The 22172-nt window shown below is 58.9% G+C and overlaps 1 protein-coding gene across 1 annotated transcript; it reads left to right on the forward strand.

Moving 5' to 3' along the window:
- The first annotated feature begins 7844 nt into the window (after nucleotides 1-7844).
- On the forward strand, nucleotides 7845-19197 carry LOC150052248 (SH3 and multiple ankyrin repeat domains protein 2-like). The gene is made up of 5 exons (XM_090348626.1): nucleotides 7845-7999; nucleotides 11002-11320; nucleotides 17625-17797; nucleotides 18726-18839; nucleotides 18959-19197. The coding sequence occupies exons 1-5, from the start codon at nucleotides 7963-7965 to the stop codon at nucleotides 19195-19197; spliced, it is 882 nt and encodes a 293-aa protein (XP_090204752.1). The 5' UTR covers nucleotides 7845-7962.
- The last annotated feature ends 2975 nt before the right edge of the window (nucleotides 19198-22172 follow it).

Genomic DNA, 22172 nt, shown 5'->3' on the forward strand with positions numbered 1-22172 from the left:
GACAACAGATTTGGAGACTGACGGCTTCGCTTCCTGGCATGTCTTTCTTGCTTAAAAGTAGAGTGGAGGCCCCTGCCGGTGCCAAACCCCCACTGTCAGCGTGACAGGCCACGCTCGGGGAACCCTGCCTCAACGCTTCTGCCAAAGTCCTAGCAACAGGGGACAAAGTGGGCTATGCCCAGAGCAAGCACAGGGACAGATGCCAGGCTTGGACCAATCCCACAGCTGAGGCCCTGTGCCTCAGTGTCCCCAGGATCCTGGTAGGACCCTGTACTGGGGAAAGGGGTACAACCAGCAGAGGACTGGAGTGTGGCTAGAGAGGCTTTCTCGTCGAACCTGACCTTTCGTCTTATAGCAAGGCCATCCTGGATTATTTGGGGGTGTCACCTCTCGGCTGAGGTCCTGCCCCCCATGCCAGTGGCTGCTCCTATGGGCACCTGTGCTGCTAGGAGCAGTCCCTTTTGTGGGTGCTGTGTCCTGGCCCGCTGGCCTTGGGATGCTTCAGTTCTGTGTTTGCAGTGCCCTCTAGGGGCCAGTCCTGCCCAACACCACCTTACAGGTGAGCAAGTATAAGGGTGCCATAGGCGGGCTCAGAGAGGGCGCAGTCCGTTTCCACGACCACCCATGCCCCCGGAGCCCAGAGAAGCCCACCCCTCATGTGGCCTCTGGAGCTGCAGCCTGGGGGCTTGTTGTATCTGGCTCTGTTCTTCTCCTCTCACCTGGCCCTGTGCTTATGAGAGGTAACCCAGCCACTAGGGCCCCTCCCCTGGATTCTCAGCATCGGGGCGCTCGGCCGTTCCACCATCTGAGTCCTGCTTTGTTCTGAGATCTGATTTGCTCAGTTTCCTCAAACATAGAGTCAATGTTGTGTCAGGGGCTTCAGATACAGAGCAATTTGCAGCGGGTACTCTACCACCTGAGCCATACCTCCAGTCCTTTTGTGCTTTTTCAGGTTTTTTTCCCCCTGTGCTTTATGCTTTCCTCTTGTGTAGCTGTAATTACAGATATGAACCGCTGTGGCTAGCTTTTTGAAATGGGATTTCCGCAAGCTAGCCTCAAGTCATAATTTTCCCATCTTCCTTCCAACTAATTAGGATAATGTCTTTACACCTTTGCCCTCCAGTCCACCTCTTGAGACTCGTCACGGGAGAAGCCAGCACACATCTCTCTTACCTCTCAGGAAACTGTCCAGGAAAGGACTGTGTGTTGCCCCCAAGGACATTCATAACTGGGGACAGAGTGGGGCTGGGATCACAGGGCCAGCCTCACAGTCATGCCAGGGGCAAGGGCTTGGGTGGCAGGAGGCCAACTGTGAGTCTGGCCCTTCCCAGGGTCTCTCAGACCTGCCCTTGTGTGCTCTGACCTCGTGTGCCCGTCGGACCTGTACAAATGGCACTATAAACTGTTCTGCCCCGCGTGTGGTGCTGCAGGTGGGATGGGCAGTGGATGAAGGGGACGAAGCAGAAGGCTGTGAGGAGGTGGAGCCAAGAGCCCCTTCCTGCCACCACCTGCTTTGAGCTGGGGCCATGCCTGTCCCAGGGGATGAGGACAGGCGTGGCTGAGCATGGGCTGGGGCCCAGCTGACTGTGAGACAGAGGTAGGCAACAGTGTTGCCTTGTCCTGCAGGAGGCAGAGGACCACAGAGAAGAGGCCAGCCTCTGAAGAGGAGGCCATGGAGGCCTGCGGCTGTCCCAGATCCCTCCCTGGGTTGGGGTTGGGTGAGCCTGGGCACAGAGCCAGCTGAAACAGGCGTACATTCGGGCACATGTTGGGCATCGTGGAGGTGACAGGAAAGCAGGAGGCTGAACCCCAGACTCCCCTGGTAGGGGACCACTGGGCTGGGGTTTTGTGCCCCAGTTAGGACAGTGATGGGGGCAAAATGGAGCCTTTGGCTTTGGCTTTGGTTGATGTGGGAATCCCTGCCCTCTGAACAGATCTGTCTGTTGTGCACCTCTGCTGATCTGGGGCTGGCCCAGGTGTGGCCAGCAGGGTCACACTGGCCTGGTGACATGCAGATGAGCCTTGCTGGCTAGGCATTCCTGCTTACTGACATGTGAGAAAACTGAGTTCCGGACCCCCGCCCCGCCCCCTCTCCCCTTCACCCAGCTTGTTCTGCTGCCAGGGGAGCGAAGCTGAGGGCTGAGGGCTGAAGCCAGGTGGCTTGGCTGGGTTGTCTGCATTCATGGCTCCAACCAGCACAAGGCATGTCCCCTGACTCTCACTAGAGACTGTGAGTGGGACTCCAGACAAGGTATGGATGTGATGCTGGCTGTTACAGGGCCAGCTGTCCACCCAGCTGCTGGCACGGGTGCCCTGCTGTGCTGGAAATACCTGGTCATTCTTGGAGGCCCTGTCACCTTGCAGAGCCTCATGCCAGGGGCTGGCGGAGGCCCACATGTGTGCACGGGAAGGGGAGAAGCCATTACTCCCTGCTGCCAGCTTCTGGGAGGGCTGGGACCGAGGCCAACCTCCCGGGACCAGAAAGCCCTCCCTCCCAGACTCATCTGCCTCCTAGGACCTGGGACACCTGGTGGCATTGAGGGGGAGGGAGGGACTCCCCCCTGGGAGTTCTAGAGCCCCATCTTAGGTGGGAGCCTGACCAGACACCCCTATCTCCGACCTGAAACTCAGACTTCATTATTTCAAATGACTTAGGAAGAAGGTCCAATGAGAGCTGGCGCCTGGAGGAGGGCAGGCGGCACCCACTCTGGAAAGTTCCACGCTGTTAATCAGTGCGCTGGTAATTGTCCTGTCCCCTGAAGACACTCTCTTTGTGACTTGGGTGGGCAAGGGACCTTCGAATGTCCTTCCATGCCAGGGAGGGGCTTGAACCGAACGGCAGGGCTCGGGCTGCGAGGGATGGGGAGTTGGGCCTGCTGCGGAGTGGGGGGGTGGTCAGGTCCCGCCCAGCCGCCATCTAACAGCACTGCCCCCTGGTCCTCCAAGGCTCCCTCCGTGACGTCCCCCGTGGCGTCCTCCATGGCTCCTCCGTGGCTCCTCCGAGGGGAACATTTCAAACACCACAGCCGCCCCCATGTCTTTGTACAGTGATCACCGCGTTATGGCCCACCTGCCTTTTTTTATCTGGCGTTATTTATAAAAGTATGATTCATTTAACAGTTGTGAGATGGGATTGTGGTCCCTTTACCTGCAGGAGGGGGTGAGGAGCCATGCCTGCGGCTTCCGGCCTGGTGGAGATCGGGGGCTGGGCTGGCTCTGCCCCACCCCTGTGCTGGCCAGGGCTCTTGGAGACGTGGTTCCTTTCTCAGCCTTTGCTTCTCGCTTCTGTAAGAGAAAGTGGATGCCAGGCCTGGTGGACCACTGCCACTGTCTGGGGGGTTCTTTCCCTGGCTCTCCTGCACCCCTGCCTAGGAGTCAGGCTGGAAGCAGGCTGGGTCCTCCGCGCCTGTGCCCCCTCCCCACGTGGGGGAGAATGGGAGCCGGATGCAGGCTGTCAGCTCATCCATTGACTCACTCATTCCCAGGGCTGAAGGTCTCTCGTCCCCTCGTCTGCGGGGTAGAGCCAGCACGGAACTAGGCATCAGAGGACGTGGGCATCTCCAGGCAGGGGCCTCTCCACTGAGGCAAAACGTGGAGAGACTGTGAAAGTGGGCAACCCCACTTCCTCCGTGGCCTGTGCCAAACTGCACCCCGCCCATCCCGCTCACAGGGACCACGGCTGCGCCTGCTGGCCAGCCATTACTCCGCTTTCCTGAGGGTCAGGCTGTGTGGCCAGCCAGTCTGTGGCTCAGAGACAGCACACAGGGCACAGGGCACAGGGCAGGGTCGGCACCCCAGCCCAGCCAACTTGGCCCTGGCATGTCTTGTCAGTGCTATCCTGGTGTGCCCGTTCTCCCTGGTGCCTTGGCAGCACCTGGCACCTCCTCCCTGTGACTTCTAAGCATCCAAATGTTCTCGTGTACAAAGAGCATATATATACACACACACACATATATATGAGATGGAATTATTTCAGGCCTGTTGTCAGGCAGCTGTCGAGAGGCTTGGGGAACAGAGAGAAGCCTCCTGAGTCTGAGGACTCCCTGGAGAGGAAGTCATGTGGGGGGCGGGGCGGGATGGGCAGGTGGCCCCTGTGGGGTCCCATGAGGTGGTGGGAATCGCTGGGCTGGGGTCCCTGGACTCTGAGGAGCCAAGGGCCTGGGGCCGGGCAGGGTGACACCAAGCTGGTATGACAGGGGACAGGGAAGGAGGCTGGTGACTCAGGGTCACCCTCTTCCTTTGATTCCAGGGCTCCCCCTCCCACAGTCCCTTATCCAGGGGCATGGCACAGCCCACAGGGCTCTCTGTCTTCCAGACAAGACCCATGTGGAATGGGGCCACCCCTGAACTCAGCAGGAGCAGAGAGGGCAGAGGGCTAGTTGAGTGGGTGTGGCAGCACGGATCTGGGGAGGCTGTGGCAGGAAGCTCATGAGGTGGAGACTCCCCTGGGGTAAGGAGAAAAGCGTGGTGCCTCCATGTGCTTCTGACAGGCTCACACCGTGGCAGTGGGCAGCAAGGTGTGCCAGCCCCCCCACACCTCCATCCCCTGATCTGGGCAGCATGCCTGCCCCCCCCCCAGAAACCTCAGCAGTCCCACAGGGACCCCTGAGGCTGGGATGGGAAAGCCTGGGAACATTCTAGAAGGCTCCGAGCTATCACACGATGCCTTGCTTGGAAGTTCAACGCTAAGTGGGTTTCAGATTTCCTCTCGCATCCTTGCTCGTGTTTTACCACTCGCTCTGTGTCCTCTGTGTCCTTGAGATGCTGTCAGGAATCCCTGGAGACTTGCAGAAGGCTCTGGGTAGAAGCAGGAGCCTGGGTCTCTGCAGTGACTTGGCCTGGAGGGGGAAGGGCCACACGACGGGCTGAGGCCGGCCGGCCGTTGTAGGGATGTTTGGGCTAGCTCCATGTGCAGACTGCAGGGACACACACAGCGAACTCACCATGCAGAGCCAAGACTCCTTGGCGTGGCATGCCTGCTGGTGGCGTGCCACACGTGAGGCCACGAGGTCTCCCATACCGTGGCTTAACCCATACGGGGGTGAGTGATTTGAGTCTACTAGGGAGAGAGGGCTGAGCCTGGAGGAAGGAGGTGTGAGTCGGCCCAGAGCCAGTGTCCTCTAAGGGCAGTGCAGTGGCCTTCCTCAGGCAGAAAGAGCACCTGGAGACCACGGCTCCAAGTGACAGGGCCGGTGTGGTAAAAAAAAAATGATGTTGCTGGGGCGTGGCTCTGGCGGTAGAGCCCCAGGCCAGCAAGCATTGGGGTCTGAATTCAACTCTGTGTGTATTTGCCACCACTCGCCTCATGCATGTAATCCTAGCTTCTCGGGAGGCAGTGGCCGGAGGAGTGGGATTCAAGACCAGCCTGAGGAGAGTTTATAAGACCTCCTCTTGACACGCTGACGGATGTGGAAGTGCACATCTAAGTGACAGAGCACCTGAGTGACATACACAAGGCCCTGAGTTCAAACCCCAGTGCCTCCCCCTGACAAGAGAGCAGCTCCTCAGAGGAACGCTTGGAATTGGCTGTGACCCTGGAGCCTGCCCGTGCAGCCACACGTGGCACCTGTCACCACCCTGGGCTGCAGCCATCTTCTCGGCCTCCTTGGAGAGAGCAGAAGCCAGGCACTGGTGGCTTGTGCCTGTTATCCCAGCTTCTCGGATGCTGAGATCCCAGGTTTGATGCTAGCCTCAGCAGAAAAGCCCATGAGATTCTTATCTCCAATTTATCAGCAAAAAGCTGGAAACCAGCTGTGACACCGGTGGTAGAGTACCAGCCTTGAGTGTAAAAGCTGAGGGACAGTGCCCAGGCCCCGAGTTCAAGCCCCAGTGCTGTCATTAAACTGCAGGCCAAGGAAGCAGGGTTGCCCCTTAGAAGAGCTGAAGGGGTCTGAGGGGAAGACTTCCACTGTGAGCTTGGTGGTGGGGTTTCTGGTCATGCTGCCTCCTGGCTAGGACCCATCTGTGTCTATACCTACAGAAGGCTGGTGTCCACAACCCAGTGGGGTTCAGGAGGTAGGCAGAGGCCAGGCAGGACTGGGGGCTCTAGGCTGTGAGCCTTCACCCTGGGTCCTGTCCACCTCCTTCCTCTGGGATCCCACAGTCCCCCTCCTGCAGGCAGCTGAGTGCAGTGGCTGCGTCAGCCCTGGGCTTCACATCTGGTCTGTCGACATGCTGTATTTGAGTCCTGGTTCTGCCCTAGCGTGGACAGGCAGAGGCCCAGCACAGGTTCCACCAGGATCAAGAAAGGCATCGGGAAGAGACTGCTGCCCGTGGCCTTGCTCAAGGTCAGCAGCAGACTCAAGAGAGCACTGCCCGGCCTCATGTGCCTGAGCCCAGAGTGGGCCAGGCTCTGGGCTGGCTGGTCCCTCGCCCCTGGGAACCCTTCCTCCCTACACTATGACCACGTAGCCAGGGCCTCGAGCTCTGGCTGGCCAGGTGGGCATCTGGTCTCCCAACAACTCCCTGTAGTGGCTGTCATTGAGACCCCAGGCCATCCCCTACCTGGGGCACCATGTTAGCCCATCCCTGGAGGGCAGGTGAGTGGCCACACCCAGTGCATGGCTGCCCCACCTGGCCACACAGCCACAGCCACAGCTCGGACTGTGTGGGGCCTGGCAGCATGGACTCTCTCTAGGCCAGGTGACAGAGCAGAGGACTGTGTTACTGGGCAACTTGGACATGGCTGATGAGCCATGGAGGCTTGGTGGAGATGGCTCAGGCTCACGTGCAGGGAATCGGGTACTGTCCCTTACTTTGCGGAACTGGCACTGCATTGGCCTCACCAGCCTGCAGAGGCAGGCACCACCGCTCGGGGATATGGCCGACCATATCCCCACCATAACACCACCATTTTTGTTGACACAAAATGTGTGGAACATATGGACTTGTTCTGAGTTCCAGTTGCTTTTTCTCATCTCTCTCTCCCTCCTTTTTTTTTCTTTTGGATTTCGGAAGCCATTCTCTTAGCAACTGCAAAAAACGCACACTTAATTACAGACCAGGCGGTAGATGCTGTAGACGGCGTGCCCTTGTCTCCTGCTCTTCCAGGACGCTCCCTCCAGAGCTTGTGGGCTGCGTGTGCCCAGCTCTGACCTTGTTCCCTGTCCCACTTCTCCCCACTGAGCTTTCTGTGAGTGGTGTCTGGGGGCACCTTTCCTGGCACCCTCCAGCCTTCAGTTGGGGTGCGGATGCTGGAGCTGGCGATACTGGGTGTCTTTGAAGATGTGTGCCAGCTGCCTGGGCTGGAGAAGAGCCATCCTGGGCTGCTTTGCCATTGCCATTCATTTCCTTCTTTCTCTTTAAAAGGAACATGAAAGCGGGGGGGGCACTGTTTTCTGGGGTCATCCCTGCGACATGAGTGGCCAGGGCGGTGAAGGCTCTGGTGTCTGTCTCAGAAGGAAATACAGGTCACGTGCAGAGTCCGAGTGCTCCTCCTGAGCCATCTCCCTCTTGACTTGCTTACTAAATCTGCGCACAGACAAACACAATTGGCTTTTTCTTTAAAAATTAAAAAAAAAAAAAACCCAGATAGAAAAGCACAGTGCATTATATTTAGCCACAGGCGCCCTGAGCGCCCGGCACCAGCCGGGTTTCCGTGGATAACCGGGGCTCCAGCGCACAAATGCCTGCCATGTGTCCGTGGCACCCACTCTGGGTTTACCCCGGGTGGCCCCACTTCCCCGGTGCCCTGCTGACGGAGCCGCGCGGCCCCACTCACATGACGAATGCCGCCAGAGGTGGCCGGCTCTGAGAGCAGCCGGCAGAACATGGGGTGGGCTTCGTCAGCAGCACGCCGGGGCTGGCGTGCCCGGAGATGCTCGGGGCTGTGCTGTGCCCAGATGCCCGCCGCTGCTGGGGTCCCAGCCGTGCCAGCTCCTCGGGGCCGGGCTGCCCGCCTAGCCTTCTCCCCTGCCCGGAGGGTTATATAATGAGCCGGCCACCGCCAAAGTCAGAGAGAAAATGAAGTCTTTGTTAAACGCCTTCACGAAGAAGGAAGGTAAGGCGTGCGGGGGCTCCCGGAGGTGCTGCGGCCGCCCGCTCTCCGCTTCTGGGGGAGGGGGAGAGAGAGGGGAAGCCCGGCTGCCTGCAGCTGCCCCGTGTCAGGCCATCCTGGGCAGGGAATAATCGGTTCTCATGACAGCACGGTCTGGCTTTAATTGCTCTGGAAGATTAACGGTGGATGGAGGTGCCTTTTTTTTTTTTTTTTTTTTAATTTCCTTGTGATTTTTAAGCCTCTGGCAGAAATGCATTCCTCAGCGTCCACCTTGGTTTCTGTGCTTGAGGGCGGGTTCGGATGTGAGTGGTAAGAAAGAGAAAGAAAGGAAGTTTTGACTCTAGCCTGCCCGTTGCCTGGAGGGCCCCGAGCACGCGCCACAGGGGCCCGGGCCACAGCTGGGCTGCACTGGGTGGGTGGACGAGGCCATCCCCAGGCTGGGATCTCGTAGAGTGGACCGAGAAACAGTTTGGCAGACTTTAAAAGTACCTCGGCTCTTTGTCATACCTGGTGTGGTTTTTATTGTGTGTGGGGTGGGGAGGTATATATGTATGTGTGTGAATATACATATATATATATGCATGTAAGACAGCTAAGAAAATATCCACCCACCCAGAGTTTGCAGACTGCCTGAAAGAAGAAAAGAGTTGGGTGGAATATTAATCACATTCAGACAGGAAAAGAGTTATTTTTAACCCCTTTCACACACACACACACACACAAATTGTCATTTCCATGGACAGACGGTCTTGTCAGACGGGTGTTCTCTTTGATGTGAAATGAGAAGATTTCTAATAAGGCCACTTGGAAAAATAAAAGTAGGAAGATGCCCCCTCCCTCCCTGCTCCTGCCAGTCTGAGCCCATGACAGCATAGCCAGCACCGCTGGCCCTGGTTCCTGATGCCCCAGAGGGCAGTTTCCATCTCTGATCAGCTGCTCACCCCAGTGTCACCTGTAAGGCCCGTTGAGTATCGGCGGGGTCTGGGGGAGAAATGCATGTGGCAACACCCCGGTCACCTCCCTCCTGGAGAAGCAGGATGGCCCTGCACTGTGTGGACCCCACGCTCCCTAACCTGTGTGGAACAGCCTTTGCCTACACTGATTTGGTCACGCGATTCTCTAGAGTCCACTAGGGGGGCTGAGGAGCCTCAGTTATCACCCCGAGCGGTGTGCATAGTTCAGTTGTGTCCCTGCTGCGGTGGGGGGGGGGGTCAGGGCACTCATCTCCTCATGTCTTTGCCTTGGCTGGCTTCCCCTGCACCCCCTTCTTCCCGCTGAGGGTGTGAGCACCTCACCTCTGTGGGGTGAGACACCGAACTGCCTGGACAGTTGGAGAGGCCAGGGAGCAGGGTGCCTGCGTACCGTGGTGCCCTCACCTGCAGGCACCAGAGGGTGAGTCCTGTGGTCCTCCTGGAAGCCACACTGCCGGGACCACTTTCCACTCTCCTGTGTGCTTGAGATCTTGCCTTCACGCCACGGAGCCTCTGACCTCAGGTCTTGGAATCCCCCCACTTTGGTGATCCCAAGCCCCGATGATCCAGCTGCATGTGGCTCTTGTCAGGGTCTCCAGGGTGCTCACAGACCCTTCATGGGTTGGGGACCCAAAACATACCCTTGGTGGCCTGATCTGGTACTTAGCTCTTCCTGTGCTCCAGGCTCAATTCTGCCAACCACAACCTTCCGGTTCTGGGCAAATGACACCAGTCATTGTTGGCCCTGTGTGTCCCCTGACCCAGGCCAGGGTGGGGGTAGGCCAGTTCCTGGGTGTCTCCTAATCAGGGAGCCAAGCTGGTCCCTGTGTGTTCCTGACGGGGGCCTTGCTTTAGACTCATTTGCTGGAGGAATTGGGAGTGGGCCGGAGCCAGGCTGCTTGGCTCCCCTGAGAATCAGGGTGGGTGAGGGCCTTGCCACCCACATAGAAGAGGGTATTCCTCCCCAGAGGCCGTCATGGTCCTGAGCCAGAATGCTAGGTTCAAAGCCTAGTCCCAGCAGCTTTCTGCTGCTCCTGTCCGGTTTTCCGCCTCAGCTCCTAACTCCCTGGAACTGCCCCGTGCTCAGAGACACGGCTAGCCTGGGAGAGAAGACTCAGCTTCACCCGGTCCAGGGCCACTCTGTGCCCCACAGCTCTCCCAGGACCCCGTCTGTCCCCCCAACCTCTGCCAGCGCTCCAGGATCTTTACCAGATGGGCTCACTCCAGCCACGCCTTTGTCCCTGCAAGCATGCTGTCCCAGTCAGAGTGAGGGCCCTGGTGGGGGTTCTGTGGCAATGTGCTCATGTAGGTTTGTGTGGCTTGCCTCGCTGTGGACTGCATCTGTCTCCTGAATTACTCTTGACAGCCCAGAAAGTTCCCTGCTGGACCTGCTCCCCTGGGAGAATGGGTCTGCCCTGGCCTCGGGCAGAGCAGACCTCAGAGCCCCAGGGTGGGTCCAGGGACATTTGCTGTAGCCCTGAAGCCTAGAGTCTGCGCTGGAGGGGCAGGGCGGGCTCCTCCTGGCCTCTTGCACTCTGCGGCTCACAGATGGCATCTTTTCCTGTGTTCTTCTGTCACCAAACTCCATGTCTGTGTCCTCAGCTCCCTTCTTACAGGGAACCCAGTTAGGTTGGCACAGGGCCCACCCTCGTGACCCCATTTTGACCTGACTACCTCTCTACAGGCCTCTCCCCACACACAGTCCATTTCGAGAGCCCGGGGTCGGGCCTTACCCTAGAACTCTTGGGCACCTGCTCAAGTGCAGGTCTCAGGAGAAGGGGTGGGTGGTCCCAAAGGCCTGATGGAAGCTGGGCCCTGAGTCCCTTCCATCTGAGGCCATGGCTTGAGTTCATGTGCCGTGGGGGTGACCCTGACCTCCTGTCTCTGTGCTTGGTGTTGTGCCTGGGCCATGGCCTGTGGGGGGCTGTGGCTCCCTGTACCCATTCGCATGGGGGGCCTGGGGTGCATGGCCTTTAGGGTGACTGCCTTGGATATACACACCCACTTCTCTCTCTCTCATTCTCTCCCATCCAGTGCCCTTCCGAGAGGCCCCAGCCTACTCCAACCGCAGGCGGCGGCCCCCCAACACTCTGGCCGCCCCCCGGGTCTTGCTGCGCTCCAACAGTGACAACAACCTGCACGCTGGTGGCCCTGAGTGGGCTGTGTGTGCCGCTGCCACCTCCCACCGCAGCCTCTCCCCACAGCTGCTGCAGCAGGTGCCCAGCAAGCCCGATGGCACTGCCAAGAGCCTGGGGGGCTACGTCCCGGGACCCCGGAGCCGCTCCCCATCCCTCAACAGGCTGGGGGGCACCGGCGAGGACGTCAAGAGGCCCCAGGCGCACTGGCACGTGGGGTAAGGAGCCACAGGGCAGGTGGGGGTGACACAGAGGCCAGGATGCTTGCAGGCATGAGGCATTGGAGAGGCACGGGCCTCTCCGAAGAAACCAAGGGCTTGAGCTGTGCCCCCACCCTTGGGGAGGGCCTCCTGGGCCTGGGGTCGTCCTCCTGGGCCTGGCAGTTCTGGCAACGCGGGCTGGTGGTCAGGCTACCCCGGGCTCTCAAGGGTGGCTTGTGTGGCAAGTGGCCTCTTGGTCCTCCAAGTAGAAAGGCAGGAGGAGGTGGTGAGGTAGCCAGGCTGGGCCGTGCCTCTGGTGGTGCCAATAACCAGCACACTCTGTCCACACAAGTGTCCACCGCTAGAATGGCAGGAAGGCTGGCCCAGGTGACCTCACAGTCACTGAGTCTCAGAGACCTGGCCAGGTTGCCCCTGGGACGTCCAGGTCCATGTACCGGGCCCTGGGACATCCGGGTCCTGTGTCCTCCTGCCCAGGGCAGCAGGGGTTCTGGATTCCAGCTCACAGCTCCAACTCCTATGTAGCCGAATGCCACTGTGTCCTCTGGACGTCCTTGGTGAGAATGGGATTTGCAGGGTTGGCTCTTGGCTGGGGCGGGGGGTTGGTTCAGTCCAAGGACGGGAGACTGGTAGCAGGGCTGCCTATGCCTGCAGGCTCTCATCTGGCCCGGCTTGGAGCCAGGACCCCGGTGCTGAGGTCTGGCGATGTGGCACTCGTGTGGGCCTGTGTCAGGGGTCTCCTGGCTGATGTGGTGTCCTGGTGATAAGGGAAGTCCCCTTTGGTGCTGGTGCCCCAGCCCCCACCCTGCTGTGAGCACCTCATCTTGGTCCTGTTGATGCTGTGATCAGGGGCTTGGGACCGGAGGCCTGACCCCACGTCCCCATAGCTCCATCACGCAGGCTGCGGGGACTCACCCTGAGCTCATGTGTACTTCCTGCTCTGGTGGAAGATGAGTGACAGGCCAGTCCCGGTCTAGATCCAGCTTTGAGAAGCTTTGAGCCAGGAAGGCCCAGGCGCTAGGGACAGCGGGAAGCCGGATGAGAAGCTCCCAGACAACCCCAGCTGGAATTGGGTGCTGGGAATGTGGTGGCGGTTCTCCTGGGTCTGTGCGGGGGAAAGCCAGTGAGCTCAGAGGTTGCAGGGCCAGGGCTGGTCAGGGACTGTGTATGTATGCCTGTCTGTGTGTGCACATGTGTGTATATGTATGTACGTGTGTGTGCGTGCATGAGCACGTGCCTGGGCTCTCTGGAATCCCTCCAGCTTGTACCACTGAGTTGCTCTGCGCCTTTGTGTGGTCAGTCACCCACTCTGTGCCTCTTCTCTGTGGATTCTGAAATGAAGATCTGCAGGTGGACCACAGGTCGTTCTCAGGGTCTGATGGAGGCATTCAGAGCAGGTGCTCAGCACAGGGCCTTTTCCCTGTCACCCCAAGAGCTCAATGTTCATCCAGCCTTGCTCAGAGCTCAGCCAGGCTGTGCTCTCTGTGCCCCAGGCAGTTGGACTGTGGGGGTGACTTTGCAAAAATTGGGACAGTCCAGCTCCTGCTCCGTCTGTGTGGAGTCTGTCTGTGTGCTGCAGCTGGCCCCGCCCCTATACCACCCTGTGGGCTCTTTCTCCTCCATGCCCTGTCCTCTTCCTTCCCCGCCCCTTCAGCATCCGTGCACTTACCACCACTGGTGTCTGCAGGGCTCAGGAAGATTTGAAAAAGACCTCCATGGCCACCACAGAGTAGGCCATGGCTTGTGCCAAGAGGCAGGAAGAATGTCAGCTCCTGGCAGGAGGGAGAGTGTACCCTAAGAAGGGCGGGGCCTTGCCCAGGGCGCAGAGTCCTCCATGTGCTCTGGAAGCCACCATGTCCCCTGGCGCTGCACTTGCTCACCTGGCCACTGGCCTGAGGCAGCATCCAGCTTAGCCAGAGGTGCCACGGGCACTGCAGGGCGGCCAGCGCCAGCGTGGGTGGGTGGGCTGGCCTTGAACCTGCCACGGCCTCTCCCCTGCTCCTGCTACTCTCGGTGGCTTTTGCTCTCCTGGCCAGGACTCCAGCCTCCGCAGGGACTGGTGCTAGGCTGGGTGCCCGCCTTGCAGGGGCAGTGCCCTCTAGTGATTCCTCCTGGCCCTGGAAAGGGTCTCCAGACACCTGCATCACCACTCCATGGACGGGTAGTCAGGTGCTCTGGGGGAAAACAGCAGCCATGACCTGACAGTGGCCAGAAGGCTTCCCCGGCCTCAGCCATCACAGGGGGCTGTCCTGCCACCCTCTGCCCCACGCCTGCTGCCTAGGGGTCTGGCAGGGCAGAGGTCACAAGACGTCATATTCAGAAACCCATGGGCAGACCACAGACGCCACGGCCAGTGTAGACGGCCATGGAGCCCTACCACCCCAACATCTTCCCAGCAAGGAAGCCAGCTGGGTGTGGGCATGGCCGCGGGCTAGGGACGCCATCCCCCACCCCATGCCCTCCCTTCCCTCCTGGGGGACACGAGGACCTATTTCCTGATAAAGAAGGTGGCTGCGCTCCCTCCCTGGTGCCTTGTCCTGACCCAGAAAGGGGGAGGGGGCTGGGCCCTGCTGGCAGAGCCGGAGCCAGGCCCAGAGCCAGCCTCCCCACACCCAGGTCCACTTGGGGGATGATGATCTGTCCCAGAGAGGCTGGCATCAGGCGTGGGGAGACTACCCAGGCTTGTGTGCAGAGGGCTGCAGGCCTGGCGAAGGGCTCCCCCGGGGAGCAGGGGCACCTCAGCGGCCTGAAGGAAGAGGATGTATAGGCAGATGCCGGCCGATCCTGTCTGCCGGGATGGCAGGAAGGGACCTGGTGCAGGGGGCTGGCAGGCCCTCACTGAGATCCAGCAACCGGCCCTCGCACTCACAGTCTTGTTGTTCTTGGCCAGAGGAGGGGGAAACCCCAGACAGTGTGAGCCAGGAGCCTCAGACCCAGTCTCCCGCTCACACAGGCCAGGGTGTGGGGAGCCTAGCCTGGCCTCCTGCGACTGCTCTCCACTGGTGGTCTTGGGTGAGAGTGGGAACGGGACTCTACTGTCCTGGGACTGTCACTGGGAGAGGGCTGTGCAGAGAGCCTAGCTTATGAAGGAGGTGCTGAGAGCTAAGCCAGGGAAGACCTTGGTCCCCTGGGTCTAGAAGGGAGTGAAGATGGAAAGGGGGATAACTGTGACTCATGGGTCAAGGTCATGGTTATGGAGCCTCTGTGCTTTAGCTGAGACATGGGCACATTGCCAAGCTCTGCCACCATAGGGCTCTGAGAGGGTCAAATGAAGAGTGAATGAGGTGCCAGGCGAGCATGGAGCTGTGGATGCTAGAGCTACTCTGGAGTGACCCCGTGTGCTAAGGGCTCCCCAGGCCTGCGGGTGGCAGAAACCGAGCCCCCAGCCCAGCTGTGTGCGATTGAATTCTCTATCCAGTCCCATGCCCGGCGCAGGCCCAGTGACCTGAGCGTTTGTCACTCACTGTCCATCTGTGGCAGGGCAGCAGTGGTGATGCTGGGTGCTTGCACAACATCTGTGCAAAGCAGATTCAAGGCTGCTGCCGCCAATCCTCTCGTAGCAGAAGGGGAAATCGAGGCTGAGGTTTGCTGACTTGGCCAGCATCTGGCGAGAGGTCAGCTGGGTGAGAGGCAGGGTCCTTCTGAAATGAGGATCGATCACTGCAGGGGTGGCCTTCCTCCAGGTGAGTGGCGAGGAGTGGATGGATGTTAGAAGGGTGGGTGGACCACGGGTGGATGGAGGGTACACGGGAGGATGGATGGTTGGATAGATAGGTAGGTGAATGGATGGTGAGTGGATGGGTGGATGGATGATGGGTATGGTGGATGTGTAAGTAAATGAATGGTGAGTGGGTGGTAGATATGTGGATGACAGATGGAGTGGTGGGTGGATGGGTGGTTGGATGATGGGTGGCTAGAAGGATGGGCGATGCTGGATGGGTAGACAAGCCCAGGACTGCTCTGGTGAGTGCTGAATGGAGGAGGGATGGATGGAGGGATACATGGGTGTGTACGTGGATGGGTGGAGGAGTGGATGAATGACAGACGTGAGGATGGGAAGGTGAGTGGGTGGTAGAGCTGGTGAATGAGCAGTAGATGAGATCTGGGTGGGCAGTGGGGAGGGGGAGAAACAGACTTCAAATTCCTCTTCCTCAGTGGCTTCTCGGGGTGTCTGGATGACCCCCAGTGACGGGTGTCAGGGCCTGCATGTGCCCCTATGCAGGGACCTGAGGATTTGGTCAGACGATCCCATGCGCTGCCTTGGCCCCCAGATAGGAGGGCACCACTGGGAGGCCAGCAGAGCCCCTGACTGCCACTGGAGCTGTGGTGACGAGCCACCAGGGACGGGGCCCGTGATCTACCCACCCTCCTCCATCCTCCAGTCCCCATGTGTGGTGCCGCCCCCCACCGCTCCCCCCGCCGCCCACTGAGGAGCTGGGGGTGACCCTCTGCCATACCACCTGCTCATGACAGAGCTCACACCTGGGACCTGTGGCTCCAGGACTCCTTGACTGAGAGTGACTGGGCAAGCATCACCATCCTCCCCTGCCCCCACCGTCCCCCAGTGTCCCTTGATGTCCTCAGAGCCCAGGAGGCCTCCAGGGCTTTCACCTATGCCAGAGACGCCCAGGTGACCCGGCCTGCTTTCCTGCACTCGGCTCCGTGCAGGTGAGGGATGGATCTGGGCTTTGGGGCGGGGCTGTCCCAGGCCAGCCTCGTCAGCAGTCTAAACTTAGCTTGCCATGATCCCCGTTCCACATCTGCACTGGCTCCCAAGGGACGCCAGCCCCGTCCCTCATCCTGGCCCAGGGACACCAGACTTAGTGCAGCATGCCAGAACTTCAGTAACTTTTCAGAAGCATGTGCCGAACCCCAGAGTGTCTCTTGGGGTCTCGCATACAGGTGGTACATGGCAGAAGAGGCATGAGGAGTTGAATCAAATGAAGAAACTGCAGCCCTCAGCTTCTAGAATTTTCCACGGGTGCCTGTTTCACCATGGTCTCTTTTTTTATATATATTTTTTATTGTAATTAATAAAAGGGTTACATGATATTTGCCATATAGAAGGTGCATTAATTCACATACATTGATACCCTTTTCACCATGGCTCTTGCAGGAAGCTCAAGGCCATTGCTGTGGACAGAGCTCATTGTTAGGAGCGTGCGCGTGCACACACACACACACACACACACACACACACACACACACACACACCCTGGATCTGGATCCCTCTCCAAGTTCAGATGTGCCTCTAATTCTGGAGTGTTCTTCCGTGCTGTTCACCTTCCACTCAATTCCCTTGCCAGCACAGTGAATGCTTTCTGGGCACTGTGTGTGTATGTGTGTGTGTGTGTGTACCTGTGCGCTCACATACACGCCAATCCTGGGGCTTGAACTCAGGGCCTGGTCACTGTCCCTGAGCTTTTGTGCTCAAGACAAGAGCTCTACCACTTGAGCCACAGCTCCACTTCTGGTTTTTTGGTGGTTAATTGGAGCCCGTGCTGCTGCTTTACCATGGGTGCTTGTCCATCTCGGGCCCGTGTCCACCCGTGGTTCCCCACTGTCCATCTCTAGGACTTTCTCAAGTCAGAAGGGAAGATTCCACTAACCCTGGACTCCCCAGCTTCCAGTTACTCCCCCCCCACACACACACACTCCGTAGCCACGCAGCTCACGGCTCTGGAGACCCCATATGAACAGGGCCTCGCTCTCTGTGTCCTATTGTGCCCACTGGCCTGCAACGTGTTCGCACGCTCCTTGGCATCACAGGGTCAGAATTCCATCCTTCCAGTGACTCAGATTCCAGGCTATGAGTCGTCAGTGTCTAGCACAGTGGCACACCCCTGCCATCCCAGGGACACAGGGAGGCTGGAGCAGAATCACAGCCCAGGCTGGCCTCAATATCAAGTGAGACTCTGCCTCAAAAAATAGCACCCACAAAGGGGCTGCCAGCATGGCACAAGTGGTAGGGCACAGGGCTCTGAGTTCAAGCCCCAGGACCCTGCCAGGGATGCTGCAAGACAGATGGGTTGTGTCTCGTGTAGCCACACCTACCACTGGACATGGGTGGCTGGCTCTGTCCACCGCAGATGAGCTGGGCACAGAGGTCTCTTGGGCATCCCTGGTGATTGTTTGGGGCTTAGCCGGCAGTGGCATTGCTCTGTCCACCTCTGCCCGTGGCCTGTCCACCACTGTCACTGTGCACCCCTGCGGGGCCTTGTGTTTGTGGAACATGTCAGCCACCGTGCTGGGGTGTGGCTCCTGACCAAGACTCTCTCTCCCTCTTCCTCCCTCCCTGATCCAGGCCGCCCTTTCCCCCGGGTGGCAACAGGGACCCCTCGGCCTCAGCCTTTGAGCGCCCGGGGCCCAGGCGGAAACTCTACAGCGCGGTGCCCGGGCGGCTGTTCGTAGTCGTCAAGCCATACCAACCCCAGGCCGAGGGCGAGATCCCCCTTCACCGTGGCGACAGAGTCAAAGGTCAGTGTCCAACCCCCTCCCTACTCCCTGCTTAGGGTATGGGGTCAGGCAGGTCCTCTCAGCCCCTGCTGGCCCTCTGGAAGGACACGAGTGGGGCTGTGCTAGGCTCGTGAGCACCTACCATCCAGCGTGCCCGGTGTGGAGGTACAGTGAAGAGGTACAGGTGTGTACACCTGGGCCAGCCTCCTCCTCAGAGAGCGGAGCCTGAGCTGGCCCCACCAATGAGCACCTGCCCAGGCTGCAGCCCAGTCTCCCCCCTCCACACTGTCCCCTCCCTCCTGGGTCCCCAAAGTGGCACCAAGTTCTCCCTGCTAAGTCCAGCTCTGAAACCTGCTGAGTCCAGCCTTGAGCTGTTGGCCCAGGCCCATGGTTTGTAGCAGCAGTTGCAGCAGAGAGCTGTGTTCACACGTGGAGCCCGTCTGGGAGCCCGGGGTCTAGTTGAACAGGAGCCACGGGAACAAGAGAGGTGGGCAGAGCAAGAGGGGGGCAGAGGCCAAACAGGAGGACCCCTGGGACCGCCCCTTGGGTGAGGCCATGGTGTGGTTGAGCCTATCCTCCATGAAATGACCCAAGGCCGGCCTTGACAACCCTCTTTGCTGAGCTCTATAAGACAAGATGACCTGCTCACAGTCAGGAAGAAAGGATATGGGAGGAAGGAGCTCGGAGTGCCCACCAGCCATTGTGGCACCAGGGCCAGGCCCAAGCTTAGCAGCCCAGCATTGTGCCCTGGGGGACGGGGGAGGGCTCTGAGGCCAGGGATCTCTGGTGTCGATTGACTCCAGGGCCAGCTGTGGAGTGGTGAGCATCGTTGGATTGCCCTGGCCAGTTGGGAGCTGTGGTTCAGTTCCTGAGGTCACTGGGGGAGGACATCGAGATGTCCCTGCTCCCCCCACCCCTCCTAACACCTTTCCTCTTGTGTCGTCTCCAGTTCTGAGCATCGGCGAGGGTGGATTCTGGGAAGGCAGCGCCCGAGGGCACGTCGGGTGGTTCCCGGCTGACTGCGTGGAGGAGGTCCAGTGCAAGCCTAGAGACAGCCAGGCTGGTAAGGTGGCTTCGTGCATGCTGGGCACATCTGTGGTCCTGCGTAGGACAACTTGGCAGGTTGAGAAAATGTCCGTTTCTCCTCCGGGGTGCAGTCAGGACTCAGGAGGTTCCCCACAGGTGGGCAAGAACCCCATTCCTCCCCCGAGGGCTGGACTCTGCCCAGGCGTGAGGGGCACAGTGCTTATGACTGTTCTGAAGGGGGAGGCGAAGTCTTCGGTGGCTGCGGTGTCTGGCGGTCTTTTCTGAAGCCGTGTGGAAAGGGGCTGGGGGCTCTCACGTCTCACGAGTGTGATCTACGTAGTTTTGTGGGCTCCCAGCCTGATGATGAGCCCTGTGGTGTGGCCATGCCCCGGTGACTGCTGAGCCTGCTGTCTCCTTGTGTGGATGTCACGGGGACCAGTACCTCCTCCACAGCCGTGGCCCTGTGGTGGCGATGGCTTGTACAGTGTTGACTGCTACGTGGCATTCCTGGTGTGTGCTGGCACCCACGGACAGCCGTCTCCGGTGGTGGATGTTTGAGGGTTGCCTGGGTCTGGCCTGACATGTGAACGAAGCAGGCTGGAATATGTCTGCACACATCTCTGAGGACTGATAGTCTGCCTTGCTTCCTGGGTGGAAAGCTGAGTTTACTGTGAAGAACTGCCACCAGGGCTTCCAGGTGGCTGTGCCAATTTCCTCTCCCTAGCAGGGCCGAGGCATTTCAGGGGCTCCTCCCCTTTCCTCAGTAGCATCTGGTGATGTCGGCCTCTGCTCAACCTCCGTCCGACCCGGATGGTGTGGAAGAGTTGCATCGAGTAGGATTGTGGCAGCCCAGGAACGGCTAGGGGTCATCCACGAGCTTAGCTGTCATACGTCCGACTTCTTTCCAGAAGCATCTGTGCAGGTTTTGGCTCACTTAATGAGTGAGATCCAGTACACTTGTCTTTGCTTTGGGTTGGTAGGCTTCTTCTCGTGTATTCTGCTTGTTTACCCTTCATCAGATATCTGTTGCAAATATTTTCCCCCAGTCTGTGACTCGCCTTTTCATTTTCTAGTTGTGTCTTTTAATGAGTAAAAGGGTTTTTTTTTTTAAAGAAAAAAATGTTAAATGAAGTCCAAGTTATCTCTGCTTCTGCAGCTTATTTTTTACATTGAAAATGTGCAGCTCTTGACTATGTATAGAATCCAGAAGATGGAACAAAATATTTTTTGAGTATCTCCACACAGCCTGCATATCCTATACCAGGTCAGCATGGTCTGAGCTCCTGGAAACTGCTTTCTCCATACAAAGAAAGAAATGGGAGCTGGGGGCCATCAAATGAACCCCAAGGTCAGTTCAAGGACAAAGAACACTAGGGGCCAGCAGGCCAGGGTGTTTTCTCCCTGTGAGAGGATGGCTGAATTCCATCACCTCAGAGGCTGAAATAGTGTCTCTGTCTGTTGGGTCTGGTGGCCCTGGTGGTGGCTCTGACTCGTGGTCCTGACCGATTCCTGGCCCAGGCCAGTCGGTGGGTGGACTATTACAAGTTGGGTTCCATGTCTAGAACTGCTGTGGTGGCGCCTGGGTGTGTGAGCCCTTACTCGCAGTAACTGCAGAAGCGAAGGCATTCCATGGTGGCCAGTGGGTCCCTCACTCTTCCCTCAGAGATGAGATGGGCTGGGCTGGGACTGCTCTGCCTGGGTAGGGGTAGCTTCCCCTGAAGAGCTTCTGTGGGATCCCCTGGGCATGGCTGCCTCCATGTCTGTCTGGAGCCATGGGGAGACAGAGAGACTCGTCCTCAGGTCCAGCCCCGCTCACCCCGCTTACTGGCTCACTCGTTGTTTCTTAGCGGCACTGGGGAAACGGCGCCATTTGACCTGGGCAGGCTCGAGGGGAGCATGTGGCCCCAGTGTGGATGTTTTGTTTTGCTTTATTAAGCACAGGAGAACAGTGTGTCCTGTTTACAAAAACATCCCTGGGTGTCCGCCCTGGACCTGTCCATGGCAGAGCATAGCTGTGTCAGGTGTCTCCACCACGTCCTCTGCCCGTGGGACTCCGGGTACAGCCCAGTGGACACCGTCTCTGGTGGTGTCTGTGTCTACCAAGGTCTCTGAGAGTGGGCTGGCCCTGAAGGAGAGGAAAGCCTGCCCATCTCAAGGACCTGGCTGTCAAGTGTGGAGCCAGGGAAAGGCTGGCAGCCCTGGATTTTCCGGGGCCTGATGCCGCAGCCTGGGCCCAGCTGCTTCTACCCCAAGCATGTTCATACATCCACTCTGTTCATACGTCCCAACCAGTGACCGAGGACGGCCACCATGCTGTGGGGTAACTGGATGCCTGGGGCAACTAGCTGTGCATGCGCAAAGATCTCTACACAGGGCCACCTGCGAGCGTGGCCAGACCAGGTTGACATGTATGAAGGATCACGGCATTGGTGGGAGCACAGTCTGTGGGGAAGGAGGGAGGGGTGGAGGGAGGGAGGGAGCCAGCCCCCACCCCCGCCCACCTCCCAGGCCCCTCCTCCTTCTGAGGCTTCAGTGTCTCCTCCCTCTCCCTCTCTCCCTCCTTCCCTCCCTCAAGTTCTAAATCAGAACCCAAAGCCAGGACACCCTGACGACAGATCTCAAATAAGAAACTGAGATAAATTTCCCCAATCACCGCTCAGTGCCAGGTGATGAGTCAGTTTCTGAGAAATTACCACACACGAGTGTTCTTTTCTGTGATGTCGCTTGTGTGTAAACAAGTGCCTCCATGCCGGGTTTCCTGCTGGCCCCCCAGAAAGCACAGGACCTGGGGCCACTCTGTGGGTTCCAGTGACTGGGTCTACAGGCCGGTGGCCAAACACCATCTGTGTGGGACCAGAGGAGGTGGGGGTGATGGGTCCCCACAGTGGCCCCTGGACCCAAGAACCAGGTGGATATGTCCCCACCCCCAGAATGAGGTAGGATCCTATCGGCGGGAGTGGTGAGGTGGAGGTGGATGGCTGGTGACCAGACACCAGGTCTGTGTCCCCACTCTGCCTGGCTCCCACTGCATTCCAGCAGCCAGAGGGCTTTCGTCAGCACCCACACCTCTAACGGTGCTGGAGTGATGACCACACCGCTGGGCCATCCTCGGCCTAGAAGCTGCCATCGACAGCGTGAGGTCATTCTGTGGGGGCCTTCACTCTGTGGGGACCTTCTTTGGCCCACTGCCCATCTTGGACTTCCGCTGCTTTTCCCGCAGGTCACTGCCTGTTTCTTGCTTGTGGCTCCTCTGGAGGCCAGACTTCAGCACGGAGCTCATCCCATGGGCTCCCAGCCGCTTTGCCCGCAGGCCAGGGCCTCTTCCCTTGCATGCCCGCAGCTGACCTGGAAGGGCCTGCCCCCCCCCCAC

Source organism: Megascapheus bottae, chromosome 16, assembly GCF_031878675.1.
Source record: "Megascapheus bottae isolate mThoBot1 chromosome 16, mThoBot2.hap1, whole genome shotgun sequence".
Classification (NCBI taxonomy): domain Eukaryota; kingdom Metazoa; phylum Chordata; class Mammalia; order Rodentia; family Geomyidae; genus Megascapheus; species Megascapheus bottae.

Bases quoted from the DNA above. Each gene is read 5' to 3' on its own strand.
- LOC150052248 (XM_090348626.1), top strand. From the start codon at position 7,963: ATGAAGTCTTTGTTAAACGCCTTCACGAAGAAGGAAG. The intron at 8,000-11,001 runs GTAAGGCGTGCG...TCTCCCATCCAG, and splicing joins CGCCTTCACGAAGAAGGAAG to TGCCCTTCCGAGAGGCCCCA. The intron at 11,321-17,624 runs GTAAGGAGCCAC...TCCCTGATCCAG, and splicing joins CAGGCGCACTGGCACGTGGG to GCCGCCCTTTCCCCCGGGTG.